The sequence below is a fragment of the Rhinolophus sinicus genome, chromosome 4 (genome assembly GCF_057876585.1).
Source record: "Rhinolophus sinicus isolate RSI-liver-muscle chromosome 4, RSI-T2T, whole genome shotgun sequence".
NCBI classification, from domain to species: Eukaryota; Metazoa; Chordata; class Mammalia; order Chiroptera; family Rhinolophidae; genus Rhinolophus; species Rhinolophus sinicus.
In genome coordinates, this window is record NC_142504.1 from 50,445,238 (window position 1) to 50,468,971 (window position 23,734).

General features: G+C 35.8%; 1 protein-coding gene across 1 annotated transcript in view; it reads right to left on the bottom strand.

Moving 5' to 3' along the window:
- Positions 1-23,734, bottom strand: part of COG5 (component of oligomeric golgi complex 5) — a 310,835-nt gene that overhangs the window by 70,148 nt on the left and 216,953 nt on the right. Inside the window, exons 12-13 of the mRNA XM_019745323.3 lie at positions 7,222-7,426; positions 853-1,014 (exon numbers count right to left, since the gene is read on the bottom strand). Coding sequence (XP_019600882.2) covers positions 853-1,014; positions 7,222-7,426 — 367 coding nt within the window. The remainder of the gene's footprint in view (positions 1-852; positions 1,015-7,221; positions 7,427-23,734) is intronic.

Sequence of the window (23,734 nt, forward strand, 5' to 3'; positions counted from 1 at the left end):
ATTGTGGAGACATTTAGGATCAAGATATTGTACAATTTAGACAGTGTATAGGTATGTTTGTAGCTGGAGAAACGCTTCTGTATATTACACCTGGGGCTTTTTAGTCTTATTCTCACATGCCTCAGATTCACCATTGTCAAATTTGTAGTCTAAAAGAATCTAGACATTTCTATACCTTGGTCCTATATTGCTTAACTACTATTTTACTCTTCAAAATATGCATCTAAATACCGACCCATTGTTATGACAACTTGTTAGCTGTGACAGGAACTGAGATAGTCTTAATTGCAAATCAATCTGGTAACTGTAAATGTCTAAAGGCAACAGTATAATTACACTGTCTGCAAACATTCAGGTGGCACCTCTGCTAGGATACCTGGCCTTTTAGAGAGTTTTAAAAGCTGTCACATTCATTTAGAAAGCTTAAAATAGCAAACGCAAGTAGGCTAGTGAGGATTATAATCCTGTGTATGCCATGAAGTACTTTTTGAATTTAAGATAAAAAACATTAACTTCTATGCTTTAGCTTCTCAATTTATAAATTTTTTTGTACTTTCTTTCTTGTGTAATATTAGAAATTTACTATGGCATAAAGAATTAGGTCTACTTTGCATCACTCACTAGAGACAGAATAATTAGAATAGTTTATTTTTAGACTGTATATAAATGGTTTTATTAATTGGAATCTCAAGTACTTATTTTACATGCACTCATTCACTGCAAAACTCTTGATTTAATTGCAGGACTAATTACATGAATAATTTGAGATAAATTAAAGATGTACTGCTAACATACATGACTAACAAACGTGGCAGACCTTTTACGACATGCCATTATATAACAAATACATACCTTGCGATAGTTTTAATGATACCTTCAAGTTCATCTGCAGAAGGAGGATTGCGACCCCCAGGGGGGAAAACCAAGTTGATAGGATCAAAGAGTCTGGATAAGGATTTTGATAGATAAGCAGCCTCGTAGGGTTGCAGTGAGTCTTTTAAAGCCTTTTCTGGACTGTGGGAACAAAATTTATTAAAAATGAATTTATGTTATACAAAACTAAATGCTAGTGTATCAGGCTGTAAGTACCTTTTTTCAAAAAGAAATCTCCTAAATAAAATGTAACTCTATATACAGAAAAGAAAAAAATGTGTTTAAAAATGTATAAATATTGTTAGAAATACATTTCATAATTAAACATTCATTAAGGACAAAATATTTTGATTTATAAATAAATCCTAGGTATAAATGTAATATAATATGTACCAGTACCTACTGGAGTGAGTCTGTCACTTGAAACTCAAAGAATAACATTGTAAAATCTTATTAATTCTAAAGGGGCTATGCTTTTACTTAGCAAATCCTGTTTTCACAGAGTATCAAAGCAGACACAGGACAGGCAAGTCTGCAAATACCTGATCCACTAGCTCAACGCTTTGCACCTATAGCTGTCATCATTCCCCATAATGCTCAGTGACTGAGAAGGAAGCATACAAACACGTCCAGGTTTTTATCAGCCTTCCCGCCAAAACTGTTACTAACAAGAATGAGGGGAAAAAACAAGTATTTGTGCAAGTCCTACCATCACATAAATACTCCCAATTGAAGTTGTAAGCTCATTTGTTTTATAATATTCTTCACAAATTAAACTTAACCTATTAAACACTTCTTTTCTCCTTAGTCTTCCCATGACTTCAATTGTCTGCACTGATCTTCTTTAGCAGTCCAATTACTGGGTTTTACAGTTTTCCTTTGACAATTACTATCAAGAGTCTATAACTATTATTTTCATCTGCTTTCTTATGCCTATAATTAACTCCACATCTTCTCACATCACATCTGCTTATCATCCTTTTACCAGCCCTACTATTGTCTTTTTTGTTGTTGTTGTTAAGTAAAACCCCCTCCGTCCTAAATATTAACCTTGAAAACACCTGACCTGCCCCGTCACATATACAAAACCCGGCTTTCTCCTTTCCCACCCTTTCTGACCCACCGACAAGACCTAGAGGTCAGAATGCCCTTGGCTCCTCCATCATAATTCCATAGTTATCTCAACACTTTCTCATTCAGCAAATATTTCACTCAACACATATTTACTGATAATACTTTGTACCAGGCCCTTGTTAAATGCTGGAAAGACACAGATTAAAAGCGCTTTACAGTCTAGTAAAGAAATGTAGGTAAAGCGCTAACTATAATAACTTCTGTAACAGATAAAGATAGGCCACAATGGGAACAGCGAAGAAGTGTCTAAATCTGCCTGAATCAATCTTCTATTAAAGTCCATGCCATCTATTTAAATGTCTTCCTTATTTTTCCTCCTGTCGTTTACCAACTTTGAGAGCTTCCCTCTTCCACAAAAATTTCAGCATTGAATTTTAAGTACTAACACTCTTCCCATTCTCCAAATCTGCTGTAAGGATCATTGGTGGCTACAATGTCAAAATGGGTAACCTTTCTGAAGCGTTCCCTGCGTTACAAGTCAATCTTCATTTCAGTTTTACTATAGAGCTTCCACATCTGAGTCATCATTTTGAACTGCTCCAATTCTGAGATCTCCAAGCTTGAGGACAACTTCCCACACCCCCACTCTCCTCTATTTCTTTCCTCCTACAAATGCTATTATGTCTCTACAATCTGCCAGGTACTTTCCTAAGTGCAGGAAACGTAGCAGTGAAGTCAGTTAAAAACGTGATCTGTTCTCTTAAAGTATACATGCTAATGAGAAACACACACACACACACACACACACACACACACACATTTTTAAATGAGTTAAATATGGGATACGATAGAGTGATAAGTTCTAAGAGAAAAATAAAGCAAAGAAGCCAGAGGGAATATGTTTTGGTCTTTATCTCGTTTTTTCATCCAATTTTAGAGTCACTAAAGCAAGGGAAGGCTTACTGAGAAGGTTCCTGAGGGAAAAGGGAGAACACGTTATACAGATTTCCAGGGTAAGAGCTTTCTATGAGAGAACAAAATGGAGAGGTCCTGAGAAGGGGCTCTTTATCTGGCTGTGTGTGCCAAAAAGTTAGAGGGGCAGAGCACTCAGTGACAGGAGAGTAGTACAAGATGAAGCCAAAGAGAAAGCAGAACAAATGATGCCAGGCGTTGTATAATATATCAATAAAGGTGCTAGATTTTACTCAAAAGAGCTAGATCTTTGACCTTATTGTGATCAAAGCTGCAGACCCCCTTCCTATGCTCATTTTCCACCAGTTCACCCAGTTTTCTGCCGTTCTTTATCCACAGCCAACCATTTTAAACTGCTCTCATTAGCATCCTGATTTTTCTAATTCTCCTTCCTTTCAAAGCTCTTACTAACAAAATTTTATTTAGATGCTCTCTGAATCTGCTGCTAAGCTGCACAACTATTGCAGAGAAAAAGTAAATTGCATTTATTAAACTTTTATGTAAACCCCTTAATTTTAAGAGACCTGAAGTTATTCACCTGAAATTCTTCTTTTGCAGCCCTTCACTCTCTATAGGTGACAATTTGCCTCTACAGTAAGACCAAAAACACCGACAATGACCTTCATCAACTTGGCACTTCTCTAGCTTTTTCTTTTTCTTTGTAATTTCATTTATCCCCCTGTGATTTTTCCTATTATCTCAAAGAAAAAAGTAGCTTTATTCCTTTTTCATATCAAAACTTCTTAGAAAAATTGAATCCACTCCCTCCTTTCCCATTCTTTTTTTAAAAAACTGCTTTACTGAGAAATAATTCACATATATTGATATATACAATTCATATTCAATTTAACCATTTAAAGTGTACAATTCAATGGTTTCTAGTATATTCACAGATATGTGCAACCATCACCACACTCCAATTTAGAACATTAAACCTCATACCCTTTGGCCATAACACTTTACCCACCTCCCCCCCATTCCCAGCCCTAAGCAACCACTAACCTTTGTATCTCTATAGGTTGTGCTATCCTGGCCTTTCATATGAATGGTTCTTGTGACTGACTTCTCTCATTTAGCATGTTTTCAAAATTCACTCATGTTGTAGCATGTATTAGTACTTTTTTTTTCTTTTTATGGCTAAATAGTATGCTATTGTATGGTTATACCACATTTTGTTTACCCACTTGTCTGTTAATTAGACATGTGGATTGTTTCTATCTTTTAGCAATTATGAATAATGCTGTTATAAACATTTGTGTATAAATTTTTGTGTAAACATAGTTTTAAATTTGCTTAATATGTTTTGTTTCTATTGTGATAAAATACATATAATGGTTGAGATTTTAGCCATTTTTAAGTGCACAGTTCAGTGGCATTACGCATTAATGACAATCATCCTTGGTTGTGCAACCATCACTACCATCCATCTTCAGAACTTTTTCATCATCCCATATTGCAACTGTTCCCATTAAACAATAACTCCTGGAAGTCCTAGCCACAGCAATCAGACAAGAAAAATAAATAACAGGCATCTAAATTGGGAAGGAGGAAATAAAATTACCATTATCTGCAGATGACATGATACTATATAAAGAGAACCCTAAAGATTCCACCAAAAAACTATCAGAACTGATAAATGAATTCACTAAAATAGCAGGATATAAAAATTAATATTCAGAAATCAGTTGCACCAATAAAAAATTATCAGAAAGAGAAAACAATCTCATTTACAATTGCATCAAAAATAAATAAATAAAATACCTAGGAATAAATTTAACCAAGGAGGTAAAAGACCTGTACTGGAAAATTATAAGACATTGAAGAAATTGAAGAAGATGCAAATAAATGGAAGCATACACCGACCTCATGGATAGGAAGAATTAACATAAAGGCCTGTAGCTTCCTTGACAAAGGTCAATCTTTACCTTAAGTGAGGCTGTTTATTGTTTTTTTGCATCTAATAACATACCTTTGAAATGTCAGAGTAATCTCCTTTTCCAGACCTCTCAGGGCATACTCACTGCACCAGAGCAGGAGACCACAGAACCTCACATTGTCATCTTGTTCCCTGAGTAGCATCTCTATGTGCTTATTATAAATGTTAGTTAATTATCCTGTACTCACCAATGTAAAAAAAGTATGCGTCTCTTCATTTTACTTTTCATCCAATCCCAGAGGTTTCCCTGCTTTGTTATCTCCCACCCCCTTAATCTACCACCAATGGGATTTCATATATAAATCCCTTCTTATGTCTCCTCCTTTTATTCTAACGTATGAAATAAGCTGTACAACTGCCATTCTCCAGAGCATTTTCTCAATTCATTGAGATTTTGCTTCCAGCAATTGTCGTCAGTTTGGCTCAAATAAACTCATAAAAATTCTCTACAGGTTTGCACATTTCTTACATCAACATTTCCTTTCCTCTCTGACCCAATTTTATATCCCTTTCTACCTCATTCAGTGTGTTCCAGTTTTCTATTCTTTAAACTTCCCCATCTTAATTTTCTCAAGGACTCTAAATTTGCTGTTCACTCTGCCTGCAAAAATTTACTCTAAATCTTCCATGGCTGATTTCTTCACATTATTTAGATCTCAGGTCAAATGTCACCTTGTCATAGGTGTCTTCGCTGACCACAGTAAATAAGGCACTCTATCACATAATATTGTTTTATTTTCTTCGGAGCAATTACCACTACTGAAAACTCAGCATGAATAATACCAAATGATGAAAACTGCTAACCTTACTATTTGAGCCTTGCGCCTATATTCTGGTTCTCCCAGGGCCTTGTTCCTTTCCATACCTTTCTTCTTTCTTGCATCTCCTATCTCTTTCTCTCTTCACTGGCTACTTCTACCTCTAAACATTCTCAACTCTCCCTCTATCATTAAAAACAAACTTTCCTTTGGCTTAGCTAATACAGTCAAAATTTGTTTTCTTCTCTGCCTTACTTCAAAAGGATACTTAAAACCCACTGCATTTGTTTCCTTGTTACCCTCATGAGTTTGAGGGTCACACTTTCTTGTTCCCCACCAACTACTTTACTGAATTTAGTCTCCAAAGGATGACAATGATGTCCCATTAGTAAAATATCGTGTTTTTTTCCCCTCCCCACTGAACTTAAAAAGCAGAAAATACAAAATAAAAATTCTACCTCCTGGAGATAAACCACTATTATCATTTGCTGTATATATTGCCAGAACATTTTCAGTATAAACAAATGGATTTAAAAATGAGACAAAAATAGAATGATAATATATATGCTATTTTATACACTAAAAAACAAACAAACCCTAATACATTATTAGATCTTTGCAGATAAACACGTGGGTTCAGTCCTCTTGTCCCCTCTGCATGAGTCCTCATCTAACCTCAATGTTTAGCATAAAAGAGTTCAGGAAGACAACACTATGGTCTCATTCTATCATTCTAGCCTTCGCTTGTACCACTTATTTTACCAGTCAAAACTTCTACTTCGTGTATTTTACCAATCAGAACTTCTTACTGCAGTGGGTATAATTCAACTATAAGTATTTTTAAAAAAAAAAGAAAAAAAAGTTGAAAGAGAACCAAACATTTAAATAGCACTCATGAATCTATCCAACATTATTCTTACAAGGTAGGTAGTAATAATCTGCTGTTATCTGAATCAGCCTCATCACAGTAAATAAATAGATTCTAGTGTTTAAAGGTGTGCAAGTCAATCAATCGATTTGGTGCACAAATAAAAATTTGAAAATAATACTCTTTTTGAATTTAGGATAAAAAGTTGGATGCTTTAAACTTATTGAGATGGTACGCTGTTTTCCACTGTGGCTCCTAAGTATAGCTATATATACTGTATTTTATGAGTTATCTAAGAGATTTTCAGGTTTAATTTTGAGTATAACTCATTTTTTTCTTACCAGACTGAGAACTTATCCTGAATAAGAACTATGCTATAGTTCCCAAACACAACAGTTTCTTTTACATTTATGCCAATGATCCATCAACAATGATGCTATCTGATGTAATTACAAGTATGTTTTAATATCACTTAAAAGGTAATGACCACATAGGCTCATCCCCTAGTTTCTATTCACCCTATTTGGTATTATACTTACAACAGATCCTAGTTAGGAATCAGGCTGCTCAACTAACAATGAAGTTTGATTGCTTCAGTTAAGTTTTGTAGCCTTTTAAGGTATTCAAATAATAATAATCAGTACGAATATTTAGAAGATTAGCATATTCCCAATTTATAATAAAAACAAAAGACAAAATTCTTAACATGCCAACAAACAGGTTTGATTAAACAAACATACTCATAATCTGGCTTTTTTGGTATGAACATGTCTTGGGTATCGTCTTCCATGTGTTGCAGGTCAACAGAGAGGTCTGTAGTTCCACTTGCATTAAACTTTCCTTGAATGTTTTGGCTGTACTGTTGAAGACGCTTCCATAAATCATTATAAAGACGCAATAATTTAGGGTATTCTCCTTCAAATGCCTGTTTCAAAAACATAGAAGCTGCCAAGCAAAACAATAACATGCATTAGATAAATGATAAAACAATAAAATGTAGCATATAAAAGTTTCTTCCATATATGAAGATGATGTTACAAATAGCCTATGTTATAGGACAAACCAAAGATGTGTTCTAATGAAGCCTTTTATAACAATGCTGGTAGCAGTGATTTTCTACCCAGACCATTCACTGCATTTGATACATTCGTGGACCATATTTTGAAACATAATCTATAAAAAAAATAGACAATTCAACAATTATAGTTGAAGATTTCAATTCCTTTTCTCAGTAATTGATAAAACAAGTACATAGAAAATCAGTAAGCATATAGAAAACCTAAACGACACACGAAAAATTTACTTGACATTTATGTAATACTTCATCCAAAAGAGCAAAGTATACATTTATTTCAAGTGCATGTGAACCATTTACCCAGATCGACAATATTTACTGCCATAAAAAAAAAATGTCGGAATAAATTTAAAAGGTTTCAAGTCATACAAAGTATGTTCTCTAACCAACATAGTTTCAGATTAGAAATCAGTAGCAAAGGTATCTTTAAAAATCCCTAACTTTGGAACAAAAAACATGCTTCTAAATAAATAACTCACGTTATTCATAAAAGGAGTGAAAAGGAAAATTGGAAAGTATTTTGAACTGAATGAAAATTAAAACACAACCTAAGAAAATTTGTGGGATGGTATTAAAGGAGTACTAGGGAGAAATTTATATAAACTCCTATATTTGAAAAGAAGGAAAGTCTCAAACCTATGACCTCAGCTTCCACCTTAAGAACATAGAAAAAGAAGGGCAAAGAAAACCCAACATTAACAGAAGAAAGAAAACAAAGATACACAGATACCAATGAAACAGAAAAACAATAGAAACACTGAAACCAAAACCTGGCTCTTAGAGAAAAATGAGTGTAATTGACACACTTCTAGACAGATTGGTTAGGAAAAGCTGGAAGAAACAAATTAGCCATATTAGGAAGGAGCGAGATGACCACAGGACATACTCAGCAGAAATTAAAGGAATTATAAAAACCTTATGCCAATAACTTTGAAAACTTCCATGAAAGAAGAAATAGATATATGTATTGAACTTTTAGTTAAAAACCATCCCACAAAGAAAATACACAGACCCAGATAACTTCAGTGGTGAATTCTATGCAACAATTTAAGGAAAAATACTAATTCCCAACTCTTTCCACAACACCATTACCCTGATAAAACCAAAAACATAACAGGAAAACAAGTTAAAAAAAAAAAAGAACAATATTCTTCATTAATGTAGATGCAAAAATAAGTCATTCTGTCCTGGATTTTATACTTTTCTGATTTGTTTTTCTTATTCTTCTTTGCTGCTTTCTTTCTTCTGCCTTAAATATGTTCCTTGACACTTTGAGAAACAAAAGTTATAGATTTCAAGTATACAATAAGGGCTTCAGTTCTTCTCAGCTCGATCTTGGCTATCTGTATTCCTAGCCAATCCTTCTCCACTCCTACCAACTATATGGGAGCAAACCATAAACATCATATTTTGTTATAGAACAAGGGCTCACTGCCCAATGCCTATACAAGCCATATTACAACATGGGCTTTGAGAAAAGACAAGGCTTTCTTGCAAGGTCAACAGGCAAGGATACACGTGGCAAGGCTCAAATCTGTCTCCCCAATCCAAGGTTTGGGGTGGAATTTAAGAGGTTAGAGAAGGATGGGTGGGTTGGTATGCAGAAGTGCTGGAGGGCTTTGGAATTTCACCATTCATGGTGAGATATGCTAAGGGACTTTAGCACCAGATCTTCCTGGACAACAAACCTATCACTTCTGAAAGGGTTCTGGTGTTCAAGCTCCAGTTACATCCCAGTCCTTTGGTTCCTTGCTGGGGAGAGGGGACTGGGGGAGACTCTGGCCCCCGTGTAATTAAAGGTCAACATTCTCACCTCTGCATATGCTTTGGCTGCGTAACTTGCAATTTTGTTGTTGTCTCTGAAAAGCAACTCAGTATCTTATTAGAAATAGGCTAGGACCAGTTTCAGCTGGTTCAGCAATTATAATTTCATCCATAAATACTTTACAAAATTAACAGTGATCACATTTGCCTGATAGACTTGTGGTTTTTTTGTGGTTTGTTTGATTTAGGACGCATAAATAGTCCATATATTATAATTAGTTGATATATCATCAAGCCTGATTTACAGTTTCTTTTTATTCCTTTTAATTCTTTGTTTAAGAATCTGGGTCATATATCCTGTAGAGTTTCCCAGTCTAGATTTTGCTGATTGTACCCTCTGATCTCTGTATTTCCTGTAAATGATCAGTTGGATCTAAATCAGTGCATTTCAACCTTGGCTGCACATTGAAACAACTTGGGGAGCTTTAAAAAAAATCCTGATGCTTGAGTCTCACCCTCAGAGACTTTCATGTAATTGTAGCCTAGGCTTTGGGAGTGTAAAACACTCTCTAAGTGATTGTAATGTGCAACAACATTGAAAAACAATAGATAAGAGGTTTGATCAGATTATACTTTCTGACAAGACTACTTGTGTACCGTTTGCCTTTTCATGATATTAGCAGCCATTAATAATCTTTGCCTATGCCCACCAAGAGATTTCAAAATAAAGATGTTTTAACATTCTTTGTGCATTTATTATAGGTGACACTTTTATAGATACTTCTGCCATCAATTGTCTGATTTCTTTGTGATATCATTTGGATATCATAGGAAAGGCATGGAAAATGTTTGATTTTTTCCCCTTTATTTACCCTTTGTCAAAGTAAGAAGTAAGTTCTATGCATAATCAAGGATAACCAGTAAGTATTACTTTATTTGTATCATTATGAACTCATGGATTTAGGCATATTTCATGGGTTTCAACCTCTTATGATTGTTATTCTTATTGATGCTAAATTTATTCCATCTTTCGTATATATGAGGCCAGACAATTATGTTCGCTAACTCATCCTAGAAAAAGTGCTACATACGTCATTGCTGAATATCACTATGGTCACCTTCGAAGCACTTCCCTTGGGAAGCTATGCACCGACACCAGCGCCTAGTCTACCCTTCAAAGCAGTTTTGGAGCTATTTTTCTGGAATGGCCTCAGAGCTGTTGTCATATTACCCTTGATGTCCTGCATGTCATCAAAATGTCCTCCTTTCAGTATTTCCTTTATCTTCGGGTGAAGAAAGAAGTCATTGGGGGGCAGATCAGGTGAGTAGGGAGGGTGTTCCAATACACTTATTTGTTTACTGGCTAAAAACTCCTCACAGACAGTGCTGTGTGAGCTGGTGCATTGTCCTGATGCAAGAGCCATGAATTGTTGGCGAAAAGTTCAGGTCGTTTTCATCTAACTTTTTCACGCAGCCTTTTCAGTACTTTCATGCAGCCTTTTCAGTAAACTTGGTTAACTGTCCAGCTGGTACAAATTCATAGTGAATAACCCCTCTGATACCAAAACAGGTTAGCAACATGGCTGCGACAAAGTTTGCAAACTTAATTGTCAGACCTTGTATCTATTCAAATTCCTGAGTCCTGTCAATACAATCCTACCAATCTTTGGTACCTTTGTTGCTTCCTAGTACATGGGGTTACAGAATCGTCCTGCACATTTCCTGCCCCAGACCTGGAATCAGCCATTTCTTCAAGAATTCTGGTTTCTTTTAATGGGAAATCATGTTTAAAAATCACGACATGGATGACAGAGGGGTCCAGTACTATCAAAATGGCCATTATTTGTAGGCCATTCAGTGGACAGAGATATGAACTGAATGTAAATCAAATTACATGTTTCAAAGAAAAAATACCTACTCAGTTGATCTCTCCCATTTTACACTTTCTTTCTCCCGTGCTGAAAATCCTGATTCACTATGATACCAACATAATTATTCACTTACTTTACCCCACACTACATACACAGCAGCTGGGAATAACCATAGTAATACTACCAACAATAACATGATTATTGACAGGAGTTCATGAGTTTTGGGGGAAGATCTTGACCTTGAAGTATATCCTAGTAGGGCTACAAAAACAAATTACTGTATTTTAAAAAAAAGTAAAGTAGTCAAACGAGTTAAGTAAAAAGTCAAATGAAGAGGTTCCTCTCTGTGTGGTTATGCCACCAGTTGGACACATACTTGCATTAAGATTACCCGTTTTACTTTTCATTTTTAGTATTTCTTCTTTAATTTTATTTTATAACTATATAAAGTATTTGCATGACTTCAAAGTTCAAGCTACACAAAATATATTTAAAGAAGTCTAGCATCTATCCCTGGTCTCTCGCCCATGTATTCTTCATACATACCCACCCTTAATACTAGTAACTATGTTTCTGGATTTTATGGTTTATTGTTCCATTTTGAAAATATAAGCAAAAATGTATATGTATTTATCCCACTCCCTTTCTTAGGTAAACAATAGCACACTGTACACATATTTCTTCTTTCTTTCTTAAACTTAATATATCTTCAAGATTGCTCCATAGCAGTATACAAAGATATTCCTCAATCCTTTTTTTCCTTCTATTTCTCATTCTTCCCACAGCTGCAAGGCATCCTAGTCTATGGGTACACCACAGTCTAACCTCCTGGTGATGAATACTTGAGCTATTTCTATTTTTTTCTATCCCAAATGATGATGCTGTGAATAGACTTGTGAATATGTCTTTTCATATTTTTGCTAGTGCATCTATGGAATAAATCCTTAGAAGGAGAATTGCTGAATAAAAAAGCAAATGCCTATATAATTTTGTTAGATACTCACTAACTCCTTTCCATAAGGTTTACATGCTAATTAACAATGTGTGAGAGTGTTTGTTTCCCAAATGTGTTATAAAACTTTATTTTTTTGCTAATTTGATAGATGAGAAATGGTGTCTCTGTGTAGTCTTATTTTTCGTTTCTTGATTTATGGGTAACATTACGAATCTATTCAAATACTTAAAGAGATATCTACATCGTTTTCTTTAGAGTTGTTGGCCTTTTACTACTCATTTTAGAAACTTTTTATACATTAGGGATAATAACGCCTTTCCTTTGGTGTAACTTACAAATGTTGTTCTAGTCTGTCATTTGTCTTTCAATTTTGCTTAAGGTGTATTTTTCTGCCATGTAAAATTTTTAATACAATCAATTATCAATCTTTTCATCATTGCTTCTGAATATTAAATCAGAGAAGCTTTCCCTATTCCTCACTTACTTGTGTTTATTTCTAGCACTTGAATGGTATATTCTGCATTTAATTCTTTAATACATTTCAAATTTACCTTGGTATGTGAGATAAATGAGATTTTTTTCCCTCTGAACTCTTTATCTTACCCTATTCTTCAACTCTGAGCAATTTATCCATTTTCATAACCACTGGATCACATTTCTGCATAAACAAATCTTCATGGAGGATTTAATAAGTATCTTAGACTTGTGTTTGCTTTCTTCTTTTATCTCAATGAAAATTGCTTTATATTTCATAACTGATGATATAAAATGCTCATTGCAAAGAATCAAATAAAGGTATGGGAAAAAAGTAAAAATTACTTGATATCCTATTATTATCTTATAATAATCATCCTAACATTTTTTCACCATCCTTTCATGTCCCTGTTTATCATATATACATACTGTTGTTTTCTAAAGTTTCTTTATATTAGGGCCTCATTTAACTTACAAGTACTTACTAATTTTTTAATGAAGAGTATTTTTATAGTGTTTCTTCTTAGACTTTCTAATTCCTAAAGCCTTTAAATATTAACACTTTTAGGATCCATTTCAACATAATTTCTATTATGTATTGAACACTGTGCTATGTGCAAGGAATATAATATAGAACCAAAATACACAGAGAATCTTTATAGCCAAGTGGGAGATACTGCAGTGGGGTAAGTACTAAATACAATGCAGTGGGGTAAATAATAAAATTAGAGAGATATGAGAGTTTTATGGGAACAGACAGAGGATATCATACCCATATTTGAGTGTGATATGGGGAGGGAGGTGTCAGGAACACTTCATTTCCAAACTAAGACTGGAAAGATGAGAGTGAGTTACCCAGATGAAGGGGAAGATAAATGTGTCAGGTATTTGTAAGTACTGAGAAGACAGAGGATGATTCATTAAAAAACTAAAGCTCAAGTACAGAGATGAAAAGTTGAGAACAGCATGACTTACTCTTATGTGGAATATAAAACTGAAAAGAAAAGAAACAAAAACTCATAGACACTGACAACAGTTTAGTGGTTACCAGAGGGAAAAGGGGGAGACGGGATGGTAGGGGAGGGAAAAGGGGGTCAAATATATGGTGATGGAAAGAGAATTGACTCTGGGTGGCGAGCACACAATGTGATATGTAGATGATGTAATACAGAATTGTACACCTGAAACTTATTTTACTAACGATTGTCACCTCAATAAATCTAATTTAGAAAATTCGAAAGAAAAAAATAAATGCTGAAGAGATAGGAAGGGACCAGAAAAGCCATGTTTGGAATGTATCCTGAGAGTAATGGGAGAAGAGTGGTGGCAGACCAGTGCTCCCATTTTAACAATTAAAGAAGCCATATACAGTTTTAAAAATCCAAGATGGCCCAAGCAGAAAACCTCTCCTGGAGAAAAGAGAAACTAGCAAAGCTTTTGGTGGGTAATGGGACTGGACTGAAAATTTTGAAACTTAAGGACTCTCAATCCAGGTGTCCCATGGAAGATATATTTAATTATGAAGTTGCAAGGGAAGCTGGGAACTAGGTCTAAAGCTTCAAAGAGCGGACGTAAACTATCATATTTGTGGAAACATATTTCAGGAAACAAAGACCAGCTGCAGGGAGAGACTATGCCACAAACACAGGAAGGTCTTCCATTTCATGAAGATATTCACAAGACTGTGAAGTTTCATGAAATGGGAGGCTAACGAGCTTGTCTGGAAACTTCTGGAGGGCAGAGCTAGATCAACCTCAGTATTTTAGGGCTGAGGAGACAAAAGCCCTCCAACCCTTCAATCAAAAGCCTGAGAGAAGCATGCCCAAGAAAAGGGAAGAATTAGAAATAGACTGGATCTTATTAAAATTGCAACTACCCAAATTCAGCCCAATCCTAGCGTGAATTGAAATGATCAGACTACATATATACAACTGGAATATCAAAGAGAGAGAAAAGAATCCAACAAAATACTTCCGAATATGTCAAAATCCTATGATTCAATACAATAGACAATTTTGTAGAAAATGAACACTTTATAAAAGAGCATACCCTAATGGCCAATAAACACATAGAAAAATAAATATCAATCACACACACACAAAAATTAAAACCACAATGTGATTCGACTAAATGTCCACCAGAATGGCTAAAACAAAAAACACAGAAAATACCAAGTGCTGACAAGTATACGGAAAAACTGTAAATTTCATATCCTGCCAATGTGAATTTAAATTGATATAACAACATGGGAAGACACTTTGGCAGTATCTACTAAAGCTGAACATACGCATACTTTATCACCTCCAGTATTAGTTTCCTACAATTACTGTAACAAATTACCACAAACTTGATGGCTTAAAACAACACAAATGTATTATCTTTCTGTTCTTGAGATTTTCTAACAAATTTGGTCTCACTAAGCCCAAGTCAGGGTCCCAGCAAAACTGTGTTCCTTCTGAAGGTTCCAGGAGAGTTTTTCCTGGACTTCTCCATCTGCCTACATTCCTTGGCTTGTGGTCCCCTTTCAGCAATTACATCACTCTGACCTCTGTTTCCATTATCACATCTCCTCCTCTGTTAAATTCTTAAGCTTTTAAAAAAGAGCACTGGCATCTTTTCTTCCTTGATTCCTCCCTCTTTTCCTTCCTTTCTTTCAGTCAATAAGCATTTATTAAAGGTGTGTGTTAGGTACTCTTTTAGCCATTCAAGATATTGCCATAATCAAAATAGTATTCCATGTCTTATGGCGATTACATTCTGGCAAGGGGTGGCAGGGGACGGGTCTAGTTATGATAAATAAAATGAAATATTAGAAAGTGATGAGGTATGGAGAAAATACAGCAAAGGGGTAGGAGACATTCTTGGAAAATCATTGAACTACAACAAATTATGTTTTCATTTGAAAGAGTTCCAAGTGGTAGTGTTTATTTTGCTTGTTTCTATTGAGACTTAAAAATATGTATAAATTAACAGGCTGCGGAACAAGCATTATTACCTGAAAACTACAATATTTAAATAACAGACATAAAGATTAGAAACCTTGGAAATAATTATCACCCATTGATAATTACAGCAGTAGATTTCCTATAGAAGCTATTTTGAATCTTCATGGTGAAAAGCTCACTTTTTAAATAAAGTGAGTCCATTGTTTGTGAAACTCCTAGATTATATCTTATACCTAGAATTTCTTTTTACCAAGCATGAACATTTATAATAAGATAGAACATGTTCCTAACTAGGAAAATTTCCCTTTAGATATTTTCTGCCAAAATATTACTTGCTTAGACAATCTGTTACATTGTGTAGAATCTTCAACTCTGCAGATGGTTGCATTTCCTTAATATTGCGAAGTACTACAGTATACATCAGGGACTGTATGTGCTATATAAAAGGAAGGTGCTTTCCAAACAACTTACTTGGAGTTCTCCCAAAAAGAGTTTTTAAAGTAATAACACTATTAGAAGTAACAGACTACTCTGAATGTGAAATATTAATGGGTTTGGGTTTTTTTTTTTCCTTACCTAAAAATATTATACTTCCACTCAGTAGCTTCTCTGACTACACAAGCCAGGTAGGTCCTGTAAGGCATGCACTGAAAAACATCCACTGGATTTGGTAATTAAGAGGTAAGTCACTGCTAACTTTAATAACTATTTTAGTAGAATGGTGAAAGATAACCAGAGTACATCTCATTGAGAAATGAACAATATGAAAACGAAGACAAAAAAATGCAAATTACTCTTTTGAGAAGTTCGGATTAAGGGAGAATAAACAGTAACTAAAGAGGAACTCTCTAGTTTTGTTTTCGTTTTTATTAGATTAGAGCAACTTGAATAGGTTTATATCTCAAAGAAAGAAATTTTTTAAAAAGGAAAACTGCAAGATAGAAAAAAAGTATGAATGATACTGCTGAGAGAAAGGGGCAAACAAAGCAAGCATTCAGGCTGTCACAAGTGGGTTGCTCTGAAAAAGAAGGCCCACTGGGAGGAAATAAGGTTCTTTTGGGAGGGAAGGTACAGGATACTGAGTTTCCTAATGACATTAATCATTCTGATGACCCAGGAGATAAGGCTGGTTACTGAGAGTGAGCAGAATGGGAAAAAGGAGGGCATGTGGAGAGTGTCAAAGGTTTGCAATTGTTAAGGGAAATAAGAAAGCAGATGACCAAAGACAAATGACAGTATCACCAAAAACATACACACACCTTACAATATTTTGAAATGTATTTTTATCATTGTTCTTAAAACTAAATGAGAGACTTCTGCTTCTGGTCAAGATGGAGTAACAGGGAATAAAATTACCCTTCTATCTAAAACAACCAAAAATAATCAAACAAACAAATAAAACACACTTAACATCATGCAATAAAGACAGTGATCTTTGAGAGACAGCAAAACAAATCAGGTGAACCCCACAAACTGCCACAGCTAATTTGCTAGCAGGAGCTTCCAGGCTATGGCATAGGAAGGGGAGAGACTTGTCTACACCTACTGCCCCGAGATCAGGAAGATAGAAGTCACTTGAGTTCACAGGACAGAACACCAGAGAGCAGAGAGCTGCACAAAGAGAGAACTGCAGAAATTTGCAAATGGTTCACCTTGAGTATTCAGCAAAGCACTATCAGCATATGCATGTGAGGAAATTTCCAGAGTTTGGGGGAAAAAACTATGCAAAGGATTAGAGGGAATATACCTGTTACACAAAACTGGGAAGGGTAGCTGTTCTCAAAACCCAGGCTGGAAAACCTCATAATTTAGAGTATTTAGAGTACTAAGAAGAGTATTGCCTCAGGTAGTGGGAAATAATTAGCCCTAGACTAAAACACTGCTCAGGTTTTGCTAATAAATCTTAAAAGACTCAAAAGGACCTAAATGTTTCAAATAATTTTACAATATCCAGACTAAGATATTTATAGGAAGACAAAAGTATCCAATACTAAACATAGTAAAATTCATGTCTAATAACCAAAATTATTAGACATGCAGAAAAATCGGAAAAAAATATCTAGTATGAGAAGTAACTTCAATCAACCAGACCCATAACTGACATAGGTGATCAAATTAGCAGAAACACCAGGCTCCCTAGCCCTGGGTCCTGTGCTGGGAAGAGGAATCCCCAAAACATCCAGCAGTGAAAAGAAGTGAGAAGGACTCTGTCTGCCAGCCCCGTTGAGAAGGAAGGCAGTGGAAACCTAGACTTGGTAAAGGGCCATGCATAGACTCACTAGCTTGCAAACACTTACCTGGGCTCCAGTGGAAGGGCAGCAACTCAAGAGGTGTCAGAGACATATGGAGAAAGACTGAGTTGTGTGGCTACGGAGTAAGGGCTGGAGGGACATAAGCCATTACCCCTGTGTGGAGCCTGCCTCATGTGTAGTCCATGTGTTCTATGTTGAACACTCCCCAAAGGGCCAAATTTGAGACACTGAGCTGGTCAAATCTGCATGTGCACACCACCTTGGTGCCACCTTGGGTCCCCGCCCCGCCCAGCTAGTTCTGCCTCGTACAAGGCACTATTGACTCCTGGACAGCTGGTTCTGTCTCACATGCTGCAAGAGCCTTTTACAGCAGTGGATGCCTGCAGCAGCCTGGAGAACTTTCAGTGGCAGATACTCTGCCACAGAACTTTCATTGGCAGCCACTTCTTGCATTATAGCTTCTTGTGCAGCTCTTGGGGATCTGTGGGCCCAAGGTGAGTGATGGCAGGCTGCAGTATACTCTGGGAGTTTTGCAAAGTGGTCACAGGCCAGCACTGACGCAAGAAATGAATCTGCATCAACTTTACAAAAACCACTGGCTAAGCCTTCTGACTCTCTGGGACACCACCCACCCAGCTATTTGCTGCATCAGGTTAATGCTTTCAACATCAGGGTAACAAGCCTGGCCCACACACCTAAAGAGGGTCTTTCAACAGCTGAGCCTTCTGGGCAGTGAACAGGTGGCAACAGGCCTAGGGAGACCTTGGGCCTTATGCTAAGCTGTCCTAGGCTCAATACTGGTGGCAGCCAGCCTCATTTCTCAGCAAGGCCACCACCACATGCCTTCAGGTCTAGCACAAGCAGCAGCCAGCCACTTGTAGCCTTGTGGCTCCTACAAGGCAGCCCAGGGCCAGTCACACACAAGGTTGAAACTGACCTGAACAGGAGGCCCTCCCAAGAGGCATAAGAAACAACACGCATACAGAGGATGGCTTCAGACCACACCAGAGCACTACCCAACTAGCCCCACAAGAGGCACACACAAAGAGTGGTCTCAACAGGCCCCAGAGCCCGCTGGGGCAAATCCCCCTGTGAGGAGTCAGCCCCCACATAGCTGTCCATCCACTGTGGGCATAGGCAATCCTCACACCCAGTCAGCCTGAGAGTCAATGCCATCCACTGACATACCAAAAGCTATCAAGGTTCAACTACAACAGGAAAACACATACAACACACACAAGGGACACTCCTGGAGCACACGCACAGGTGATCAGGGAGACTGCACCATTGGAACCCACAGAACACCTACTACATAAGGCCACCCAGCAAAGACTGAGAGATACAGGAGATCTACCTAATACATAGAAGCAATCACAGAGAGGGAGCCAGAATGAGGAAACAAAGAAACACGTCCCAATTAAAAGAACAGACAAAAACTCCAGAAAAAGAACTAAGTGAAATGGAGGCAACCAACCTACCAGATGCAGAGTTTAAAACACTGGTTGTAAGAAGCTTAAGGAACCTAGTAAGAACTTCAATAAAGAGATAGTAAGCACAAAGAAGGACATAGAAACCATAAAAGAAATGTCAGAAATAAATAATACAATAACTGCAATAAAGAATACACTAAAAGGAATCAACAGCAAATTAGATGAAGCAGATTTACTAATCAGTGATTTAGAAGAAAAGGTAGCATAACACACCCAATCAGAACAACAAAAAGAAAAAAGAACTTTAAAAACGAAGACAGTTTAAGGGTCCTCTAGGACAACATCAAGCATAACAACATTTGCATCTTAGGAATACCAGAAGGAGAAGAGAGGAAGCAAGGGATCGAGAACCTATTTGAAGAAATAATGACTAAAAACCTCCCTCACCTAGCAAAGCGCAGAGAGTCCCAAAAAAGATGACCCCAAACAGTCCCACACCAAGATACATCATAATTAAAATGGCAAGTGTTAAAGAAAAAGAGAGAATCCTAAAAGCAGCAAGAGAAAGACAACTAGTTCCTTACAAGGGAGCTTCCATAAGACTGTCAGCTGATTTCTCAACAGAAACTTTGCAGGCCAGAAGGGAGTGCCAGGAAATATTCAAAGTGATGAAAACGAAGGGCATACAACCAAGACTACTCTACCCAGCAAGGCTATCATTTAAAATTGAAGGAAATAAAGAGTCCAGATAAGAAAAAGCTAAAGGAATTCAATATCATCAAGCCAGTACTACAGGAAATGTTAAAAGGACTTCTTTAAGCAGAAGAAAGGAGAAAATAAACAAACTACCTAACAAAGGTAAAAAAAATTATGAATAATAAAATGGCAATAACTATGTACCTATCAATAATCACTTTAAATGTAAATGGATTAATGCTCCAATGAAAAGACATAGGGTAGCTGAGTGGATAAGAAAACAAGACCCATGCATGTGTTTTCTACAAGAGACTCACCTCAGATTGAAAGACACACAGAGACTGAAAGAAAAGGGATGGAAAAAGATAATTCACAAAAATGGAAATGAGAGAAAAGCTGTAGTAGCAATACTTACATCAGACAAAATAGATTTTAAAACAAAAAAACTATAATAAGAGACAAAGAAGGTCATTACATAATGACAGGGTTCAACGGAACAAGAGAACATAACCCTAGTAAATATCTATGCACCCAATACAGAAGCACTTAAATATATATAAAAAAATATTGCCAGATACAAAGGCAGAGATCAACAATCACACTATCATAGTAGGAGACTTTGACACCCCACTGACATCAATGGACAGATCTTCCAGGCAGAAAATCAACAAGGAAACACGGCCTTAAATGACACACTAGACCAGATGGATTTAACTGATAACTTTAGAGCATTTCACTCCAGAGCAGCAGAACAGACATTCTTTTCTAGTGTACATAGAACATTTTCCAAAACAGACAACATGTTAGGCCACAAAACAATTCTCAATAACTTTAAGAACACTGAAATCATATCAAATATCTTCTCTGACCAAAATGGCATGAAACGAGAAATCAATTACAAGAGAAAACTTAAAAACACACAAACACTTGGAGGCTAAAAAACATACTACTAAATGACGAATAGGTCAACAATGACACCAAGGAAGAAATCAAAAGAAACCTTGAGACAAATGAAAATGAAAGCACAAGGTCCCAAAATTTATGGGATACAGTGAAAGCTGTCCTAAGAGAAAAATTCACAGCAATGCAGGCCTACCTCAAGAAACAAGAATAAATCTCAGATAAACAGTCTAACTTTACACCTAATGGAACTGGAAAAAAAACAGCAAACAAAGCCCAAAATGAATACAAGGAAGGAAAGAATATAGATCAGAGAGAAAATAAACGAAATAGAGGCTTATAAAAACAATACAAAAGCTCAGTGAAACCAAAGAGCTGGTTTTTTTTAAAAGATAAACAAAATTTGTAAACCTTTAATTTAACGAGACTCATCAAGAAAAAAAGAGAGAAGAACCAAATAAATAAAATCAGAAATAAAAGAGAAGAAGTGACAATGGACAACACAGGACTACAAAAAAAATTTAAGAAAATACTATGAGCAACTATATTCCAACAAATTGGACAAACTGGAAGAAACAAATTCCTAGAAACATACATCTTCTAAAGCTGAATCAAGAAGAAACAGAAAATCTGAACCAACCAATTACCACTAATGAAATTGGATCAGGAATTAATGAACTACCAACAAACAAAAGTCCTGGACCAGATGGCTTCACAAGGTGAATTTCATCAAACATTCAAAAAAATAATTCAAATATATTCTTCTTAAACTATTCCAAAAAATTCAAGAGGAGGAAAGGCTCCCAAGCTCATTTTATGAGGCCATTATTACCCTGATTCCAAAACCAGAAAAATACATTACAAAAAAGGAAAACTATATCCCTAAAGAACATAGATGCAAAAATCTTCAACAAAATATTAGCAAACCGAATTCAGCAATACATTAAAAAGATGATACACCACGATCAAATGGGATTCATTCCTGGTATGCAAGGTTGGTTCAATATCTGCAAATCAATGATAAACCACATAAACAAAATGAAAAATAAAAATCATATGTCCATATCAACAGATGCAGAAACACATTTGACAAAATCCAGGATCCCATTTATGATTAAAACCCTCAGCAAAGTGGGAATAGAGAGAACATATGTCAATATAATAAAGGCCATATATGACAAACCCACAGCTAATGTCATACTCAATGGGGAAAAGTTAAAAGCATTCCCGCTAAAATCAGGAAATAGACAAGGATGCCCACTTTCACCACTTTTATTCCACATAGTACTGGAAGTCCTAGAACAGCAATCAGACAAGATAAGAAATAAAAGGCATTCAAACTACAAAGAAAGAAGTAAAACTGTCATCATTTGCAGAAGACATGATACTATATATAGAGAACTCCAAAGATTCCATCAAAAATTTATTAGAATAAAGTAATTTAGTAAAATAGTAGGGTAGAAAATTATTATCCAGAAATCAGTTGCATTTTTATACACCAATAACAAACTATCAGAAAGAGAAATTAAGAAAACAATCTCATGTACAACTGCATGGGGAAAAAAACAAACGTAGAAACAAATTTAACCAAGGAAGTAAAAGATCTGTACTCAGAAAATTATAAACATTGAGAAAGAAATTAAAGCAGATACAAATAAATAGATATACCACGCTTATGGATAGGAAGGATTAATGTAGTTAAAATGCCCATACTACACAAAGCAATCTATAGATTCAACACACTCCCTATCAAAATACCAATGGCATCTTTCAAAGTATTAGAACAAATAATTCTAAAATTTATATAGAACCATAAAAGAACCCTAGTCATGGCAATCTTGAGAAAGGAGAGCAAAGCTGGAGGTATCATGCTACCTGACATCAAACTATACTACAAGGCCATAATAATCAAAACAGCGTGGTATTGGCATAAAAACAGACACACACACACACATCAACGGAACAGAATAGAGAGCCCAGAAATAAATGCATGCCTATACTGTCCTTTAATCTATGACAAAGGAAGCAAGAATACACATTGTGGTAAAGACAGTCTATTCAGTAAGAGGTGCTGGAAAAACTGAACAGATACATGTAAAAAAATGAAACTAGACCACCTCCTTATGTCATATACAAGAATAAATTGAAAACGGGTTAAACACTTTTAAAAAATGGTTATTAAACACTTAAATGTAAGACCCGAAACCATAAAACTCCTAGAAGAAAATATAAAAAGTAAACTCTCAGACATTACCCAGTAATATTTTCACTGATATAGCTCCTTGGGCAAGGGAAACAAAAGAAAAAATAAACAAATGGGACTACATCAAACTGAAAGGTTTTTGCACAGCAAAGGAAACCATCAACAAAACAAAAAGATATCCAACTGAATGGGAGAAGACAATTTGCCAATGACACATCTGATAACGGGTTAATATCCAAAATTTATAAAAAACTCACACAACTCAATAACCCCCCCCCCCAAAATAATCCAATTAATAAATGGGCAGAGGACCTGAATAGACATTTCTCCAAAAGGGACATACAGGTGGCCAATAGAGATATGAAAAGATGCTCAACATCACTAATTATTAGAGAAATGTAAATAAAAAAACCACAATGAGATATCACCTCACACCTGTCAGACTGGCCATCATCAATAAAACAACAAACAAAAGGATTGGCAAGTATATGGAGAAAAGGGAACCCTTGTTCACTGTTGTTGGTGCGATTGCAAATTGGTGCAGCTACTATGGAAAACACTATGGAAGTTCCTCAAAAAATTAAAAATAGAAGTACCTTATGACCCAGCAATTCCACTCCTGGGTATTTATCCAAAGGAATCCAAAACACTAATTTGAAAAGATACATGCACCCTATGTTTACTACAG